The sequence below is a fragment of the Pan troglodytes genome, chromosome 12 (assembly GCF_028858775.2).
Source record: "Pan troglodytes isolate AG18354 chromosome 12, NHGRI_mPanTro3-v2.0_pri, whole genome shotgun sequence".
Classification (NCBI taxonomy): Eukaryota; Metazoa; Chordata; class Mammalia; order Primates; family Hominidae; genus Pan; species Pan troglodytes.
In genome coordinates, this window is record NC_072410.2 from 94245150 (window position 1) to 94265309 (window position 20160).

The 20160-nt window shown below is 49.3% G+C and overlaps 1 protein-coding gene across 1 annotated transcript in view; it reads right to left on the reverse strand.

Annotated features, from left to right (window-relative positions):
* PLB1 (phospholipase B1) overlaps positions 1–20160 on the reverse strand; it is a 173614-nt gene that overhangs the window by 38656 nt on the left and 114798 nt on the right. The window contains exons 28-42 of the mRNA XM_515372.8: positions 18792–18873; positions 15069–15173; positions 14853–14948; positions 14547–14618; positions 13454–13492; positions 12865–12925; positions 11907–11965; positions 10872–10945; positions 6582–6625; positions 5870–5978; positions 3769–3820; positions 3297–3377; positions 2677–2742; positions 1720–1820; positions 594–675 (exon numbers count right to left, since the gene is read on the reverse strand). Coding sequence (XP_515372.5) covers positions 594–675; positions 1720–1820; positions 2677–2742; positions 3297–3377; positions 3769–3820; positions 5870–5978; positions 6582–6625; positions 10872–10945; positions 11907–11965; positions 12865–12925; positions 13454–13492; positions 14547–14618; positions 14853–14948; positions 15069–15173; positions 18792–18873 — 1123 coding nt within the window. The remainder of the gene's footprint in view (positions 1–593; positions 676–1719; positions 1821–2676; positions 2743–3296; positions 3378–3768; positions 3821–5869; positions 5979–6581; positions 6626–10871; positions 10946–11906; positions 11966–12864; positions 12926–13453; positions 13493–14546; positions 14619–14852; positions 14949–15068; positions 15174–18791; positions 18874–20160) is intronic.

Below are 20160 nucleotides of genomic sequence, written 5' to 3' on the forward strand. Positions count from 1 at the left end.
AGAGTCTTCAGCCCAGGCCCTGGGTGGGCCCAGGACCCAGTGAGGCAAGAGTAGGTGTGGTGGGCAGTCCATCTCCCTGGATGGAGGGGCCGACTCAGCCTTTCCCTTGAGAACACAAATCACCTGAGGGCAAGTCCCTTTCCAGAGAATTTGGAAACAGGTTGGGTCACCTTTTTGTTTTGATTGTAAGTAGACTACTCTCTCTGAAGGGCTAGGCAGGAAGTCCCAAAAGGGATAAAAACCTGGGAAGAACCTCCAGAGGCTCGGCACCTGCCTTTGGAGTGGGAGTGTGGGGGAGGGAAAGGTGGTCTCATGAGGCATCCAGGGCTACGGGCCAGGAGTTGGGGTTAAGCCCTCAACGGTAGCTGGGCCATGAGGGCTTTTCCACCTGGATCCTACTGGGATGATTCCAACCAGGGCACCTGAGACACCACAGTCACATGAGACAGAGGAAGGGACCCAGGGTGCTCCCCGTCTCCCCGCAATCCCTGACCAGCTTTTCCTTCCCTGTGTGCCTCCTCTAGGGGCTCTGGGCTGTGCGTTAGAGTGAACGTAGGGGAGAGGACACAGGATGGTGCCCTTCTTGGTCTTACCCGGTAGGCTCGGCTGAAGGCCTCCAGCCTGGCTAGCTCTTGGGAGTTCTCCCGCAGGGTCAGAACGCAGTTACACAAAACGCTGCACAAAGAGGGGGAGGCAGGAGGCCCCAGAGCTCAGGCTTCCATCAGGGGCTGGTTCTGATTGCCCAGGTTCAGGGGAGGGGTGGAGAGGCTCCCTCCCGCCCTGGTTTAGGAGCACTCAAGCCTTGAGGCTCTGGCGCACATGCTCAGGGGCAGGCTTCAGGCCTGGCAGGGGCACTGGAGATAGCCCGAGGGAGGGAGCCAGTGTGGGAATGAGCACCCTCTCATACCAACAGAGCACAAGTGTTGGACTGCAGGTGCTGGGCCTGCAACCGATTATTCAGCTGAGCAAATGAATTTGGGCAGTGAAAATTTAGTGTTTAATTAAAAAGAAAATGCATCCTCTGGTGTTGGAGCTGATATTTTGGGGCCTCTGATGCTATGCCTTAGACCTCTCCTTCTTTCACATGAGTGCCCTACTGTGTCCCCTTTGGTTTCATCATGAATTATTTCACACCCATCACATCTACTTAAAAGAGAGATTTCTAAAGCACTTGAAACAATGCCTGGTACACAGGAAGTTCTGTAAGATTTGCTGAGTAAATAGATGTGTAAGATATAAAGAATAATAAAACACACATCCATGTACTTATGGCCCAGTTTAAGAAACAAAACACTCCCAGTTTGAAGCTCCCTGTGTCCCTCCTAATTCTCTTCTTCCCCTAAAGGTAACTGAGTTGCTTGTACCTTTTCCTTGCTTTCTGTTACAGTTTGACCACATATGTCTACATCCCTAACCACTGCCCATGTTCACAGTCTAGGCTATCCTGTCTCTCAAACACCAGCCTCTGTCCCAACTTTGATCCCTCCCCTCTGTGGCTGCCTGGTATCGTAGAAGTTCCTGCCAGGCACCTTGAAGTTGGGTAACAGGGGAGTCACGGCTCCAGCCTCTGGAAGGGGACGTTCTGGCAGAAGTCCTCCTTTACAGACTTGGACACATGGATAGACCAAGTCACAAAGACTCTGAGGCATCACCACTGCATGTGGGCCAGACCAGGAAGTGAGGGCATCTCCAGTGTGGGGACAGCCAGGACCTGCCTACCTGGCCTGCTGCACTGGGCACTTGTCTGGGTTTCCCAGGAACATCTGCCGCATGATAGTGGGGTTCAGGAAGTCCACGAGGTTGACCAGGACTCTGGGCACCTAAGGGAAAAGCTGTAGATGAGAGGGGGGCTCCGGGCGCTTCTTCCTGGGGCTGTCTCAGGGCCCCTAGGAATGGGTTCCTTTAGCAATACAGCTTGGTCTTTCTGGAGTTGAGTTCTGGGGAGGAGTCTATACAGGGCTACCTCGTAGGGCCTTACAGGCCGTACATCACACAACTCCATGGGTGCCACCCAAAGGGGCTGCAGCGGCAATGGCACCTCCTGGAGTGGGACAATAAAGACTAAGAGATCATCTCTGTTTAGCCATCATGTAGCAAGCCCAGATACATTAGAATTACCTTCGGTGAGATAGGCAACCTCTTCCCTCCAGCCCAAACTGGCCTAACTCTGCTGAGTAGGCACGCAGACTCAACCCCCACAGGGGAGCATCTGGTGGTCAGAGTGCCCTGTCTCACGCAGCCAGGGCAGCTTGTCCTTGCCAGAAGATGGTGGTGGTGGAGGGGGAATGTGCTGCTGGGTGCAGGACCAGACAGGGGCTTGCTCTAGACACACCCTGTGGCTCAGAAGGCAGTGCCCAGCCTGGGGGCCACCTGGCTGCCACCACCAGAAAATGTCCCGGATAGTAGTGGGGAGACATTAGACAATTCCACCAAGGAGTGTCCCATGTAGTGGTGAGGGAACAGCCTTCCCTCCTTCAGACCTGAGGCCCTTCTGGGCTGATTCCATATAAAATAAGGTTTCCTTGGGGTTAGACCCCAACCTCTGAAAAGGGAAGGAGTCCATGGCCCTGGCTGTCTCCTTGAGAGAAAGGGGTTCTTCTCTCATTCTTTCCCCCCATCCACCTTCACCCTCACCATGCTTGAGCTGTTATCAGCTTGTGGAAGCCCCCCACCCACCTCTCTATGCAGGACGTCCAAGGCATTGCGGAGATGGTCAACAAAGTTGGCTGCAGAATACAGATTCTAGAAAGAGACAGGAAGGAGGAAAAGGAGGAATTGGTTAGGGTGGGAGGGCAGTGGGGCAGTTCTCAACTTCCCTTCTGGCTCCAGCCCTGAGGACTTGTTCCCCCTCTAGCCTCCAGCTGTGGCCAGCTCACCATGTCAAAATCTGAGATGAACAGTTGACTACTTGCTGTTGTCAAAGATGGGCCAGTGGGAAGACTGGAACCTTCAGCCAGAGCTTTGGTTCAGGAGCAGAAAGTGGAGACTCCTCCTTCCAATTGCTTGCTACAATTTCCTCTTTCTGAATTCTCAGGAGTTATAAGACAGAGGAGTAGAAATACCATATATCTGCCACCTGCTACCTCACCACCTAGGACATGGAGGTGGTGCCAAGGACCTGGAGGGTGGTGGGTTAAGGTGTGTGTGTGTATGTGTGTTGTATGTGTATATGTGCAGACATAGGTGTAGGTGGATAATCCTAGGATTGGTTTTAGGAACTGTTCTCAGGGAAGATCTCCAATGCCTACTGGGCAAAGTTAGGAACAACAAGTAGGCCTGGACCTGGCCCCAGTTACCGAATCTGTGCAGTAGTCACATAAATCGCTGCCTCCGATCAGCACTGTGATGACCTTCCAGTCTTCATGGAAATTTACTCTCTATATGGAGGGAGGAAAATGCTTGATAATTTCCAACAAGGAAATGAAAATATCCCTGCCCTAGGAAATCCATTCAACCCTCTATAACATCCTTGCCCACTTGAAATAATGGAATCAGCATCTCTGAACTGAAGGAATTTTAGAGGTTTATTTATAGACCACAGACTCTTAGCATCAGGAGGGATTTTCAGTGTCGCTGTACCCAGCAACAAAGCTCTCTCCATTGACGTAACCTCCTCCATAGGACCTCTGTCAGGGGGCTGTCCGACCACTGCTTGAATGCCTCTAATAACATGGGGGTCACTGCTTTTCAGAGCAGGCCACTCCGTTTGGAGACAACTTTAGTGGGTTAGAAAATTAATGTTTAGAAATAACAGTAAATCTGACTCACATGATCATCTTTCATCTTCTGCATCAGAGTTTGGACTTGGCTCATAAGATCCCTGAGAAAGAGAGAAAACCCATCCTTCTGTTGAGGAACAGTGCCCATAGTTTTCCTCCTAGAGGGCCTGAACCAGAGGCTTCTACAGTATCATCCCCACTGCATGAGCTGGCAGAGATCCCGAGGCTCAGAAACCAGGAGTGACTTGCCTCTTCTGGAAAGTTATTACAACAGATAATCATTTGAAAAGCCAATGATGTGTTTGTCCTACAGCTGTAGTCAAAGTACTGCCAATTATATTTGTTGCTCATGGTCACCTTTCTGGGACTCCACATGCAAAAGGGCCTTTAGGATTCCATGCTAAGAGACCATTCATCTCCTTTGGAAGACTAGTTTAGATCCTAAAATTAGACCTATGAAACTTTTAGCATGCTTCCTCTTTTCACTCTGGCTGCCAGGAAGCTGAGTTTGATGCTCAAACATAATAACCGTAAAAATGTTCATATCGACGCACAGGCTTCCTCTTTATTTCCTCCAATGGCTGCGATTTTTCTCTTACGTATATTCTTTTGTTTGTAAACTTATCTAAATGGTTCTTTCAAAAAGAGTTAGGGAATCATATGTGCTCTACACATGCTTGGATTTATAATTTATGGAAGGTGGCAGGCCTGGTGGCTCACGCCTGTAATCCCAGCACTTTGGGAGGCGGAGGTGGGTGGATTGCTTGAGTCCAGGAGGTTGAGACCAACCTGGGCAACATGGTAAAACCCCATCTCTACAAAAATTACAAAAAAATTAGCCAGGTATAGTGGTACATGCCTGTAGTCCCAGCTACTAGGGAGGCTGAGGTGGGATGATTGCTTGAACCTGGGAGGTGAAGGTTACAGTGAACTGAGATCATGCCACAGCACTCAGCCTAGGTGACAGAGTGAAACCCCATCTTAAAAACAAAAAAAGGCCAGGTGCAGTGGCTCATGCCTGTAATCCAAGTACTTTGGGAGGCAAGGTGGGTGGATCACTTGAGGTCAGGAGTTTGAGACCAGCCTGGCCAACATGGTGAAATCCTATCTCTACTAAAAATACAAAAATTAGCTGGGCGTGATGGTAGAAGCCTGTAATCCCAGCTACTCGGAGGCTGAGGCACAAGAATCACTTGAACCTGGGAGGCAGAGGTTACCGTGAGCAGAGATTGTGCCACTGCATTCCAGCCTGAGTGATGGAATGAGACTCTATCTAAAAAAAGGCCAAAATTATAATTTATGGAAGGAATAGATTTCAGGCATCTGTGCTCCCCACTTCCACTTGTTCAGGGCCCTGTTATAGACCTGGGTGGGATGGATCCATAGCAAGGTGATCTCCCAGGACACGGTGGTGGGACCATCTGTCCCCAGCTGTTTCTATTACCAAGAGTCTTTCCAGGCTGAGGGAGTGGGTCTGGGGGCCACACCCCTCAACCAGAAGGTGTGGGCCTGAGCAAGAAGATGACATGTGACAGAGGCTCAGATGGCTGAGCCAGGAGCTGCATAGAGCAAGAAGACCTAGGCTGCTGGGGCCTCTAGGAGCAGGGTGGGGGCCCCTTTGGAGCCCACCCCAGGAGGCTGGGCAGTTGCTCTTCTTTGGGTACCTCTGGGCTTCTCCATTCCATTTCTTGTTAGCTCCATAATGGGGCTAGGGAGGGGACACGACTCTTTGCTCCAGACGCCTCTAGGGCCAGAAGGCTTGCCCCATCCATTTGGTTGGCCCTCTCTGATCTTTTTGGGAAATTGCCACTTGTGAGGTTCTGCGGGGAGTGGATCTCTCTAGCACTGTTGTGCCTTGGTGAGTTGTAAACATTGGATAAGGTTAGTCGATTCGTCCAATTATGAGAACATGCTGCACATGAAGGCAAGGTCAGGAGTTGAACCTGTAGGGGCATCGCATCTCTCCAAGGCCACAGCCTCTCTGGCCTATTACAACCTTCGTCACAGGGGCAGCAGGGAAGAGGGCAGCCTGAGCCTCACAAGCGGCTAAGTGCCCCTTTGCACATAGAGGCCAGCCCCATGATCTTAAAGGGTACTATCCACATTCCACTCCCTACTCTGCAGGCTCCCTCCCTCCCCAAATGCCATACTCAGCCTTTGCTCTGGGAACAGCTTGATTGAGGAATGCATTCGTGTCATTGGCATCACCCGTGCCCACGGCGTAGCCTGTGAGGTTTCTGTTAAACTCCCGAAGGATATCTGGAAGAGAAGGTGAATGGGATGCAGACGGCTCAGAACAGAAAGCCGGAATAGCTTCTCTGGTACCGTGGGACCTAGGTCCCCAAAGTGGGCTGTGTTATCATCCTCATGCTTCCTGGGGAGAGGCAGGGAGGCAGTGTGTGTCCTGGACATAAGCTGGGGCCACCCTAAGTTGAAATGACCTGATGACTAGGTGGGCCAGGGTGGCAAGAGCCTCTCACTCTTGTATTAAATTGTATTAACACAATTCACAGTGCATTGAAGGGTCACTACCTAATTTGTCTCAGCACCTCCTGGGCCTGTTGGAAAAGCCTGAGGCTAAAAATAGCGGGTAACTTGCCCTAGGTCACCTGACAAGCACATCAGAGATTGAACCCAGCACCAGGGATTGAAGCACCAGGGATTGAACTCAGATCTTCAGGCTCTAAATCTGGTGTTTATTTTACCTGCCTCGGCTGCTTTTTCATAGCCTCCTGTCTCCTACTTAAATGCTGGGCCATAAGGCAGTTGTCATTTGCTGCTTACCTGGGAAGCACTTTCGGGAAGCCAAGGGGCCAGATGGGTGGAACAGTAGACAGATTCAAGCCCCTGATGGTTACTTACTAGGTAAGGTGGTCACATTCTCCAGGGAGCCGTCCCCTCCTGCACTGTAGGGAGTGAGCAAGCCAGTGAATGAGAGGGAGAGACATATTGGTTGAATCAATCTAGGAACTTGACACAAGAGCAGCCCCCACCCTTCTTAGTGCCCATTGGCACCTTTGAGATGGGCCAGACCCATCTCTGAGTTTGAGGAATTCTGAGAAAATTTTGAATCCCCTAACATATTGGTTCCCTACCGAATCCAGGATTTGAAGATGAGAGAGCTGTTTCTTTACCAAATCAGGAGGGAGAATGCTTAGCTGAGTATATACTATGTGCCCAGACATGCACTAGATTCTGTGATTTCACATCTCCCAACAAGCCAGTGATGTAGATGTGACTATGTCCATTTTACAGAGTAAGAAAATGAGGTGCACAGAGGTTAATTAACTTGTTAAAAGTCATTGAAACCCAATTTGAGCTGGAAGCCTTTGGAAAATAGATAAGCTCTTCTCTGCTCAGCAGTCAGGTAAATTCCAATAGAAGGTTCAGAAGGGTGGCTGCTCACTACCTTTCAATGCCCCATCTAATTTTCATTTAATCTAACTTCAAGGTACACCCTATTTTGTTTCCTTTTATGCATTTATTAATAAATTGAGTAGGACACACAGAAGACAAGTACTATTTCTATTTTACCAAAATCTGATATTCATATATATGGTATTTACTGTTCTTTTTCTTCTGTGTCTCTTTTTCGAATCCCAGCATGTTATATTCCAGGCCAATGGAATTTTTTTTTTTTTTTTTTTTTTTTTTTTGAGACGGAGTCTTGCTCTGTCGCCCAGGCTGGAGTGCAGTGGTGTGATCTCCACTCAATGCAAGCTCCGCCTCCCGGGTTCACGCCATTCTCCTGCCTCAGCCTCCCGAGTAGCTGGGACTACAGGTGCCCGCCACCATGCCCAGCTAATTTTTTCTGTTTTTTAGTAGAGAGGGGGTTCCACCGTGTTAGCCAGGATGGTCTCGATCTCCTGACCTCATGATTCGCCCGCCTCAGCCTCCCAAAGTGCTGGGATTACAGGCGTGAGCCACCGCGCCTGGCCCAGGCCAATGGATTTTAAGAACATGGCCTTAGCTTCCAGCCCACCAGCAAAGACTTCTAAGGGACAGGCCATGAGTCATAGTTGTTCTTCATTCAAGGAATGCTTGGAATGAAGTAGACTATTGCATGCCAGAGTGGTCAAGGACTTAAGTCAGAGGCTCTGCAAGCAATTCAGGTGGTAGAGAGAAGGCAGATGCCGTAAATCTTACCCTTCTCCTTCACTCAGTTCTTGCTCCCCACCCTTCCATTAGATGTCTGAGCCTAACTTGCTCATGGATGGGCGTTTGTTTAAGCGTCTGATTCTTTTCCAGCTCTGCATGAAGCTGTTGCTTTCTAACCCTTCTTTTTCTGGACCCAATCAGAATATTTTACATTTGAAAAGAAGTATAAATTTATATACCTCTGCCAATCACTTGTGTTCTAATTCTGCCTCTTCTCCTTCAATAAAGATATAAACATAGACACACAAACACAAACGCATCAAGTACTTCCTACTGTAATTTCTTGTTTAAAGGTATCTTCATTTTAAAACAAGTATGGTGGCTAATCAAGACCAACGGGCTATGAAAATCTCTCCCTGACTTCCATTTTAAAGTGAAAACTTCCAGAAGAAAAGGATTATGACAAATAAACACAAAAGCGCAAAAATATTCAAACTCTCATTTTGATCAGAACTATGAAACATGAAAGGAAGTAGACCCATATCAAACAGCTAGTCCACCTTAGACCCTTCAGATGGATATCATTTATGTTACACTCAATTTATGTTACAGAGCTCAATGGCTGGGCTCTGGTCATCTGTTGTCACCTAAAGTGTACAGAAAAATAGAGTAGATGCTCAATAACATTTGTTGAAGGAGTTTCAGTCATGTGAGATTGAACCCCTAGTTAATAAAACAAAGGCAATTTTTTTGGTAAGTAAATTTTATTTTGATCCTTTGAATGGTCCCAAACAAGCAAACTTATTTCAATGGAAGAAAAGGCAATGCTCTCAAGACCTTGGGGCCCGGCACATTGTTAAGCTGGCCAAAGCTGGAACCGTTCACTACAGAATCTCACAGGTCAAGGGGCCTTGGAAATATTCACAGCCAAGCCTCTTCTGCAGGTCCTGTTCACAGCCACCCACCCCCCATGAATTCTGGGTCTACTTCTCCCCTAATTCCATGAGATCCACTCTTTTCACTTTGTTTCCTAGGGGGAAGAGGCTCAAATTGCATTCTGAATTGATCTAGTATCATTAATTGCCTAGTTTTTCCAATCTAGAAGCTTTAACGGCTCAAAAATTGCTTTTCTCAGATAAGTCTACTAGGTGAACACTTTCAGGAGGTGTTAACAGGTGTTATGAACAAAGAAAATGTTCTGGAATTAAGGGAAACATTGGGTTAAACAGATAAAACTTAAATAGATTTCTGCATTGCAGGCCTTATGAGAGCCTTTAATATGCTAATACACACATGAATTCCCCAAAGGAAGGTTATAGTAATGTTTCCCCCTCAGATACAAAGGATTTTCTCTTCTCCAGGAACAGGTCTGGAGTTAATGTTCCATGGAACACACTTTGAGACACAGTAGTCTATGTATTCTACCAAGTGTCAAGCTGTCTCTCAGACCCCGACCTAGAGCTTCCATCTTTAACACACGTGCATTTGGGGGCAGCTATTTGAAACATTTAGGACAAATGAAGGGTTTAAAGGGACAGCAGCCATTGAACCCGAGGCCTTAGAGCTAGAACTAAAAGATTGAGACATTAGGCTGTAATGGACGTCACTTGTTGGAAGAAACAGAGCAATGGCTGAATTTTCCCATCGCTGCAGAAAGAAACTTTTAGTAGAGGACTGCTGGTTCATATCTGAATCCCAGGAGCCCAGCTGGTCGATCTGTTTTAAAGTTGGGCACATCACCTCACTTCCCCAGGCTGCCCCACCAGGTGCACGTCGCGTATCTATCACCTGCAATGTGGTTTGTCTACTTGATTTTTGTTTCCCATGCTATCGTATGAGGTCATTGCCTTCTTTAGCTGAGACCAAGTGCAGCTGCCAGAACCTCATGCTCTTTCCTGATTGTAATAAGCTCTGCTTTCTCTCCTCTGGTTTTTTTTCTTGTAGCCTCATTAGGAGCAGAATGGTGAGTCAGTGAGGCTCTGATTTGTTCCATGGCAGCCTGTTAGGACCAGGTACCTGACCAAGGACTTGTGGAAACGCAGGGACCTTGGCGCAGGAAGGCACTGACCTCTGTTCTTGAGAGGTTGATGTCCTCATGCTAAGGACACCCTAGGTCCTCGTTGTGGGTGGTACAGGCTGAGTGATGGCGCCTCCCTCTCACCCTGGAAACCCATCCTCTCTGGGACTCTGCTCAGGTCTGGCCAGAGAACCGTCACAGTCTTGATCACCCCCTCCCTGCTCCCTGTCACTTCCCCAGGAAGCAAACTGACTTAGAAGAAAAGGGAGGTGGCAGCAAAGGTGCTGTCCTGGCTCTGCCACTCATTAGCACGCTGCCCCCTTGTGGCCAGCTTCGTTCTAGTTGTTTTCCCAGGTAAATTCTGAGCTACTCGCCACTTACTTTGAAGCCTACAGGAATGAGAACTTTATTAGGAGAGAAAGAAACTTGAGAATATCTACACGCAACCGCTCGCCTGACACACCCTGAGCTTCTCCACTTCCATGTTCGGGATGCCCTTTCTCACCCTTTCCTCTTGTCGAATTGCTAATCTTTCAAGACATGGCTGATTGTGATTGTGTCTTGGTTATGCCCTCTCGAAGTGTGCGATGGATTTCAGAGGTTTTCTGTGCAGATGTGTACATATATGTAAAGGCAGCTGTGTGACTACAAGACAACATGAATAAACACATAAAGACAGTAAACAGAGACGTAGGAACACCACGTGTACACGTATACATGCAAGCGGGGAGGTGAAGATTCAGGGATTTGGTGCTTTTCTGGTGCATTTCCTGTTGGATTTGCTGACCCAGGAGTCTGATAAGACCCCTGGTTTACTTTCTCTGCACAATCAAAAAAAAAAAAAGATTATCAACAGTAAAATATCCTCTCCACTCACCAAATGTTCACATTTTGCAGAAATATATAGCTTTTTCTTTCTGAAAGCCCCTTCCAGACCAAGTCTTCGACCTCTGGGATTTACATATTTACAGGAGACAAAGCCACACCTAATCTCTGTTGTGGGGGGATCCCTGGGAGAGGTCAAAGGTTAACATTACCTGTATGACAGTCCCCGATACTGTGTGGTGACATCGGGGAGGTCGTCTGGTTTGGAGCCAATTCCATTGCCAGCCTTTGAAAATATACCAGAGTCCATAGGAAAATTAGCAAGTCAGAGAACAGGGAGGCTGTGAATGCACAGGGCTTCCAAAGAGGGGGTTCCCAATGCACTCGTGGTGGCAGGAGCAGACATGGGACCAGGAGCCCCTGGCTCTAAGTCTGCCATCCTCCTCTCCAGCTGTGTGCCTTCCCCAACTCTTAGCTGCCTCCTCGCTGAGCTGAGGACATGCCCTGCTCATCTCACAGGGAGTGTTTTGGGGATCAAATTGGATTACAGTTGTAAAAACCACTTTGAAAACTCTCAAGTGCTTTACAAACGTCAGAGAGTGTTAATAATGTCATTCCCACTGTTATGCCCCTACGTTCTTTATGAGCATGAAGAGAGAGCTCATTGGCTTAAGCGACTGCAGTGGACAGATCTCTCCTAAGTCTCACATTTCTCCTCTTTCCCTCTGGGGCATTCTGTAAGGTATTCTCAAGGCCTTGCACATGCTCCTGGAAAGTGATGATCTGGGATAGTAAAATAGCCCCATTTCTTGGAAGTTAGGAGCAGAGCTTCATCCACAACTAAGGAGTCCTGCTGCTTTCCGTGCAGATGCAAAGAAGAAACAGATGCAAGGGTCTCAGCTGATTATAAAGCATAATCCAAAGGAAAAAGAGCACTCACACAGGGAGGTTTAGGAGAATTTTGAGTCAGAATGACATATTTTTACATATATTAAAAAAGTGTTATTGGGTGTTCAAAATCTCTGCCTGCAGAAACAATTCAGTTCACTCCCAAAAAAGATTTCCTCTGCATATCTGTTTGAGAAAGCGGCCACAAATCAAATAACTGGCATGCTCTTGGATTGACAGAGCCAGGTAGAGGGGCAAGATAAGGCAGAGGACAGGCATGCAGACCCTTAAGTTAAGAGGACTGGGATCTGGAGCTGGCCTAGTTATCCCCAAACCACCTGGGGCCCAAGAGTCCTTACGGTCAGAGAATCCCCCAGAGCAGCCACAACTTGGATGTCTGCAGGTCTCAGGGCATGCACTGGAAAGACAAGTGGACACACTTAGGGCTGCAGGAGGGAAGCCACAGTCACACTCTAGTGCCTCTGGCTTCAAGCAAGATCCAAAACACAATCTGCATGAGCAATGGGTCATGCAGGGCTGGGTGTGCACAGTGCCAAGGAGGCAAAGTTATATGAGGACAGTTTTCCTGTAAGACACAACTAATCCTGGACCTACAGGGAAAGAGAGGTGCAGAGAGGGAGAAGGAGGGAGAAGAAGAAAAGTGGGGAAAGGGAGAAGGAGAGATGGAGGGAAGGAAGAAGGGAAAGGTGGGAGGGAGGGCAGGGCAGAGTAGGAGCCCATTTTAGTGCCAGTGGTCATGGGAGATGCCAGCCATGGCCTGAGTGCACAACTAGACGGGCATCAAACCACATTAAGACGAGGTGCAGGACCTGACGTGCAGCCCGTTTAAAGGTGGGTTCTGAATTTCCACCAAGAGTCTGAGAATAGTCATGTTGGGCCTTTCCTTGCCCCCACATCTCTTCTGAACAGCCCAGGGAAACTTCCAGGCCCTACTGTAGGCGGCAGTGATTGCAGAGCCTAGGGCCACAGAGCCAGCTTCCTCTTGGGACTGGGGCCCACCACTGGGCTGAGCCACCAAGGGTGTGCTCACAGGGCTCCTCTGCTTGTGCTCTAAGAGGCGCAGGTAGGCAGGAGACGGCTCCTGGTCCCAGGTGCCTTGGTGCCTGCTGGGCATGGTGTCACCACCAGCCAGAGTGGTGCGAAACAAGGACTCATCCCAGGTGACCACCCAGGCAGACAGCAAGCACTGGCCGTCACTGTGCCATTTAGTGAGTGTGAAAGTCAGGTCAGAGGACTCACCGGCATAGCAGCCCCTGTGGAGGGGCCCTGGGTCCTGCTGTGCCATAGGGGGCTTACCTGAGGTAGGGTGCAAGGCAGAAGGGGCTCTGTCCCTGCATGGCAGCCAGGTCCCATGACCCTAAGGGCATAGAACAAATCCCAGAATCTCAGGGTTGAAAGTGACCAGAAAAACTGGCTATCAGATGTACCCCAAGAACTTTGAAAAATACAGATTCCTGGGTCCTACTCCTAGGGAGGGGCCTCAAAAGGGCCTTTGAAGAAGGCTCCCTAGGTGATTTTGCGTAGCGGCCACAGGCCGAGGTCCACTCATCGAGTTCAGACCCCTCCACCGTCCAATGCAAGAATCAGGGCAGCAACAAATGACCCCACTCCACACCTGCCCCTGCTTCTGCACCAGCTCTACAAGGAAGGGGATTTCTCTTCACTTATGTCTCAGTGAAGCTGTGATTGGGTTGGCTGGATGCCTTCCAGCTGTTATCCACGGCATTTACTCTGCCCACTACCCCATCTGAAGGTCAGGTGGGTGGTCTTTATGCCCATCTAGAACTCTTGCCCGCTTTCCCACCCTGTCCTGTTGGGCCTGTCCCAGCCCAGGGGTTGCCCACTGCACTGCCTGGTGAGTCAAGAGGAGGCAAGAGGCAGGTACCTGCACGCTGTTCTTGTAGGTCCTCAGAAATGGCTGGACCTGTGAGGAGAGTGGGGTGAGCAATGGCAGCAAATTCTGCTCACTTCTCTGCTTGTCAGCACTCAGTAAATGTCGGCCTGGCACAAACAGCTGCGGCCTGCCTGCCCTGTGTCCCAAGCCCAGCCTCTACCAGGCTGACTCCCTCCCAAGATGCAGGGGGCCGTCTCTGCAACCTGAACCCAGCACAAAGAATGAGCATCAATTCATGCTTCACGGGAACGCGCCTGTCTTCCTTCCACCTCCCGCGCAGCTGGCTGAAGATGGCTGTGCTGCCTCTCTTTCTCCACCCTCCCCTCTTCCAACCATGCACCTCTTTCTGCTGGAAAAAGCCCTTGTCTCCGCTCCCCAGGCTCCTTTACCACTCCATGCCTACCCCACCCTGCAGTGACCAGGGCCTCTTCCTGCCCAGGCAATAAAAGTCAGATGATTTTGGTCCTGCCTCACGTAAACCCAGCACAATGGTTTCCAGTGTCAGCCTAGGAGCCCTCTGGGTATACAGAGGGATTCTTGGGGACGAAGCAGCTGCTGCAGAGCTCCAAGAATCTTTCTGAGAACTTGTGAGTAAAAATGGGGGCTTCTTCTGCTTTTCTTTCCCTAGCTCCAGCTTCCAATTTACTCCCCACCACCCAACTAGAGATCCTTCTAGGTCTCGATTCCTCGCTCTACCCATATTGTCATGGAGGCAGGGGCTATATGAAGACAAGGGATCCTTCCGCCCCATCTGCCCTTGAAGTTCTCTGCTGCCCTCAGCTTTCAGAATGACAGGTAGATGTGGCTGCCATGCTCATCTTGCCTGCCCCAAAGAGTTGTCTCCACCTCAGACATGTGTGAGGGCTCCCAGCCACGCAGGGACCAAGCACTCCCAGGCCTCTGGGTCACTGGGGGTGGCCGTCCCTCTCAGTACAACCAGATGGGGCATTTGGGGCAGTTAACCCTGGAGTATAAAATGGGGTGGATGGGCAGGCAGAGCTGGGGTGAGGGTGAGGGCCTAGGATGAAATGAGCCAAGAAGCCTAATGCAGCCGGAACCTGGAAGGACGTGCTTTCCACTCTACCTGGTTCGGACATGTGATATTGATCTTGTTTTCAAACTTATGACGAGTCGTTTTCTGGCCAACAGCCTCCAGCTAAACAAAGAAGCAGGGAGATGGGGAGTGAGGAAGAGGTGGCCAGAATGGAAAGCTCAGGACGCAGGTCAGGGGTGCGGGAGGCAGGGAGGGATGAAGGAGATGGGGTTTGTTTATCATTGCCGTGCATAGAATCACACGGCCTGCACGATGGGCCTCCGAGGTCCTCCAAAGGCTTTGTGAAGTCTTTTTCTTACCAGAGGGAGGATGCATTTTCCTACCGCAGCCACTTACCATATTGTTCCAGAGGGCACTGGCTGCTCGGGAGTGAGACTTGCTGCTGAAGTGGAAACAGTCAGGAGCGAAGAAAGAGTTGTCAGGCAATCCTTCCTGGTCACCAGGCAGAAAAAGAGAGGCAGTTATAGAAACACTGGATCATATAAGTGACACTCAGAAACAGCCACACACTATCTGTGGATTCTATTTATCTACGATGCTTGCTTTCTTTACCGAGGTCTTTGGCATGTCCACGTTTTCAAAGAACGGCTGCACAACCACTGTAAAATCTTCCCTTGTGTCATATCGCCCACTCTCAATCAGTTGGTGGGTCTTCTCCTGCAGGAGGAAAAGGGGACAGATGTCAGGTGGTCCTCTCTGCATCTGCTCAGTCCTTGATCAATCTCTTTCTCCAACACAGAATTAAACAGAATCTGACTGTTGAGTGAAATCAACCTGGTGCAAAATCTCAACTGAGATTTTATATTTTAGATCATTTACATTTTAGATCAGCCTTTATCTCAACCCCTGGCCCCAAACTCTGCTGCAATTGCATATATTTGAGCTAGTCTGTGAAAAGGGAAAGGTAAGAAAAGTCTATCAGCTTGACCCTTTTTTTTTTTTTTGAGACAGAGTCTCACTCTGTCACCCAGGCTGGAGTGCAATGGCGCGATCTTGGCTCACTGCAACCTCCGCCTCCCAGGTTCAAGCGATTCCCCTGCCTCAGCCTCTGGAGTAGCTGGGATTACAGGCGCCTGCCACCACGCCTGGCTAATTTTTTGTATTTTTAGCAGAGACGGGGTTTCACTATGTTGGCCAGGCTGGTCTCGAACTCCTGACCTCGTGATCCACCCGCCTCGGCCTCCCAAAGTGCTGGGATTACAGGCGCGAGCCACCGCGCCCGGCCAGCTTGACTTCTTTTAAAGCTATTCTGATTAAAGACGTGAGGGGTGGTTTTTGGTTAAATGACATTTTGAATAATCCTAACAATTTATTTCTGTCCTGCATTTGTTCAGAAAAATCAAAGGTGAATCAAAATTTAATGTATATTTATATTGCCTGTGCATGGTGTGTGCGCACTTCTTTGAGGCTCTCAGATCTGTGTAACCCTCACAGCTTTTGCTTGGGGTCACTGCTAGGAAAATCTGTTACCCCAGTTCCGGCTCCCACTCTAGGCTGACTCAGCCATTCCACTGCTCACCAGGGTTTCTGCCACCTCGGGGTTACTGCCTGGAGAGGGAAGTCAGGCTTACATACCTGGGAATGTGAATGGGGTCACTTCAGAAGATACCACACACTGTCTTTTCCCAGGGTCAATTCCCAGGCCAGGAATGTCTCATGTCTGACCTCCCAAGCCAGTGTCAGCCTTGAGTAAGGCATGAGGAAAGGAGAGAAGGTCGTCTCTCAGAAGAGGGGAAGGAAGTGAGGTGCTGCGAACTAGCAGGGTGACTTCCAGCGTGCTGCTTCCCTTTTAGTAAATGGAGGATGTTGGCTGAGTCCTGGGCCATCTCTTAAGTCCCTTCCAATGCTACTAGTTACTCGGGGGATAGCCAGATGGGCTCACAGTGGAACCATACACCTTTTGGCAGTGGAAAGAAATAGTGTGTAGAGTCCCTGGCACATGGCAAGTGGTAAGTGAGTGACTGTGGTTATTAATAGAAATGATCATCTCCAGGGAGAGTGATGAGAGCCGTAGCTTCTGTGGGAAGTAGGGTGTGAGATGATTCTGAGACAGGGCGTGATGGCCACACACGGCTGACACATGGGCATCTCCAAAACACTAGATCAGGGCCTCAGTGACGACCAGGATCAGCCCTGGGAACATCTGGCCTGTCTGCAGAGGCTGGGAGGGCGATGTTGATCAATCTTTCTCCTGCTTTTCAGCTGCTCAGCATCTGAACCCACTTCCAAGTTTGGAGACCCCACTGCATAGACAGCAGCCTGCCTCCCACTGTGGAGACTAAAAAAGATGAGAGAATGCCTGCTTTCCTAACCGCTCTTGCAGCCAGGGCGTGGGTATGTGACTGAGGCTTCAGCAATCATTGCCTGTGTCAGGGATGGCAAAACATCCATTCTGCTGAAGGTGGCAGCTGCAACCAGTTCCTAGAAGCAGCAGTGACAGTGGAGTCTGTGATGTCTTCCCTGAGCCAGGTCTGTGGCCTGATTTTGATTTTTTTTTTTTTTTTTGAGACAGTCTCACTGTGTCACCCAGGCTGGAGTGCAATGGTGCAATCTCGGCTCACTGCAACCTCTGCCTCCTGGGCTCAAGTGATCCTCCCACCTCAGCCTCCTGAGTAGCTGAGGCTACAGGCGTGTGCCACCATGTCCGGCTAATTTTGGTATTTTTTGCAGGGTTTCACTATGTTGGCCAGGCTGGTCTTGAACTCCTAAACTCAAGTGATCCTCCCGCCTTGGTCTCCCAAAGTGCTGGGATTATAGGTGTGAGTCACTGCACCCAGCATTGATTTTGATTCTTATGGCTTGGCCCCTAGAATTCCATGATTCCATGATTCCTGATGGCTTAGCTCCTGACCCTAGCTCTCTAGCTCTGTCAGAGATTGTGTAAATATTAAATCTGCTTAATTTAGCCAGAAACTGCATGAACTTTAGTTGCGTGCACCCAGTAACCCCAATTGAAACAGGGTTGCTCTCACGGCCATAACCTCAGCTGCCGCCCCTCTTCTGATGTGGGCCAGGGACTTCCTCCCCAGAGTCACAGGTGCCTGCTCACAGCAGAACGAAGTGTGGCTTGGCGCGGTGGCTCATGCCTGCAATCCCAGCACTTTGGAAGGCTGAGGCGGGTGGATTGCTTGTGTGCAGGAGTCCAAGACCAGCCTGGGCAACATAGTGAAACCCAATCTCTACTAAAAAATACAAAAAGTAGCCGGGTGTGGTGGCACACACCTGTAGTCCCAGCTACTTGGGGGACTGAGGCAGGAGGATCACTTGAGGCTTGGAGGTCAAGGCTGCAGTGAGCCAAGATTGTGCCACTGCACTCCAGCCTGGATGACAAAGTGAGACCCTGTCTCATAATAAATAGATAAATAAATAAAAATAAATAAATACATAAAATAAAGGAAGTCCAGCTAGGGAGTCATCCCGAGCGCTAGGTAGTAGTCACAAAGGATAATAAATACAGGTTCATTTCCCTGAGCCCTGACATACCTGGCAGGTCTAGCTGCCCCCAAAATTGGCGGCAGGGAAGTGGTACTGCCCCCAAGGAGTCCATGGACTCCTGGAAGGATGGATCCACTCTGGTAGCTGTTTGCAGCCTAGTCTAGAAGAAAGGCCTACCATTGTCCTCTTCAAGCTTGTTGGGGAGAAACTTTTTGCTGGGGAGAAACTCGATTGTTAGGGGAGTCAGCTGTTATGGTCAAAGATGTGGTAGAGAAACGACTAAAATGAACAACTCACAAGATGGAGATCATCTCCTGACTTTCTTTCTCCTTGTGCTCCCCCAAGAACATCCATTCTATAGGAGTGGAGGGCAGAGGGAATGCACCCTATGTCACTGAACCCTGGAGAGCCTCAAGGGAGGGAGGACTTTCAGCCTCCGTTTCCCACCCAGGAGCTGGAAGTTCAGAGAAGTTTCATTGCCCATGTGTCTAACATTCCACAACCAGCGAGCAGAGTCGAGGTTTGGGTCTGGATAGATCCACTCTGAAACTTCTTTCCATGATCCATGTTTGCCCACGGACAAGTGGAAACGTTCATTTCATTTAACGACCAGGAACTGAGATTCAGTGGCTCATGTTCAGGGACTTGGTTCTGTGGTGCAATTCATACAAACCAGAGAGCAGCCCCTGCTGTGTCTCAGGGTGTTTTAAAATCAGCAAACTAGTCAGTGGTCATCCCCCACACAGGGTCAAAATTACCTAAGCACTGACTTGTTCTCTAGACAGAGCAATCGAATCACACAGCAGTTCTGGGAAGTCTTAGAACCCCTTCCCGGCTTACCTGAAACTTCTTGTTGAATTCGATGAGGGTAGCAAGTTCTGTTGAGTTATCATCAAACTTCAGGACACAGGGACACAGAGACCTGTAGACCAAACCAAAGAGAAACCCTCATCCCACCAAGATCACCATCCTGAATAAGTGATGCAGAAACGCTGGCTTGAGACTCAATATATTTCTTTTAACTTGGAGTTCAGAGATCTGTGCTAATGAGGAGCCTGGCTGGCTGACCTACTGACCATACCAAACGAAGCTAAAGAAGATTTCCAGGCCAGGCGCGGTGGCTCACGCCTGTAATCCCAGCACTTTGGTGGGCCGAGGTGGGTGGATCACTTGAGGTCAGGAGTTCGAGACCAGGCTGGCTGACATAGCGAAACCCCGTCTCTACTAAAAATACAAACTATTAGCCGGGGATGGTGCTGCATGCCTGTGGTCCCAGCTACTCGGGAGGCTGAGGCATGAGAATCGCTTGAACCCAGGAGGCGGAGGTTGCAGTGAGCCGAGATTGTGCCACTGCACTCCAGACTGGGCGACAGAGCGAGACTCTGTCTCAAAAGAAAAAAAAAAAAAGAAAAAGAAAAATTCCTAGACCTGGATTTGCTCTTGAAAATGAAATAGACTTCTTCTGATTTCTGTAGGAGTGACTTTTATGGAGACGAGTCACCTTACGGCTGTCTGAGGAAAGTGCTGTGCCGATGAGGCATACTGCAGTGACAAAAATAATAATTGCTAACATACATTGATTTGAGTGTATCTTAGCAATTATTATTGAATAATTAACATTGAACGCTGTACCAAGCACTGCAATAATAACTTTATGGGTATTAACCTGTTTAGTCCTCCCAGCCATTCTAGAAGTGGTATTCTCATTATCCCTGTTTTAGAGATGAGGAAACCCAGGCTCAGGGTGGTTGAGTAACTTTCTCAAGGTTGCATGGGTGCTGAGTGTGGGAGCTAGGACTTGAACTCAAGTCTGCCTGGCTCTGAACCTGAGCTCTTAATCTCTATGTTAAACTGCTTCCATCCAGTCTGCATCTCTGACCCGGCCAGCGATCTGGCACATCTGGGCTTTTGGTCCAGGGGGATGAGGTGATAACAGCAGGGATGGCTCCGTGTAGACTCAGCACTGCAGAGGAAAGCACAGCCACCCGATGAAACAGTGGAGAGGCGGGGAGTGCAGGGCACTGCAGAGGTGGCAGGAGAAGGTGACCTGAGTCTATCCAACCTTGACATTCAGTGACTTGGCCATCTCAGATCTGTGAATGGGCCTGGCAAATGCCTATTTTGAACCTTGAGTCTGAATGGTCTAAAAAACCCTGCCAAGATGGGTAGCAAGAGGCTTTCTGGTAAGCTGCTCTGAAATAGAGTGAAG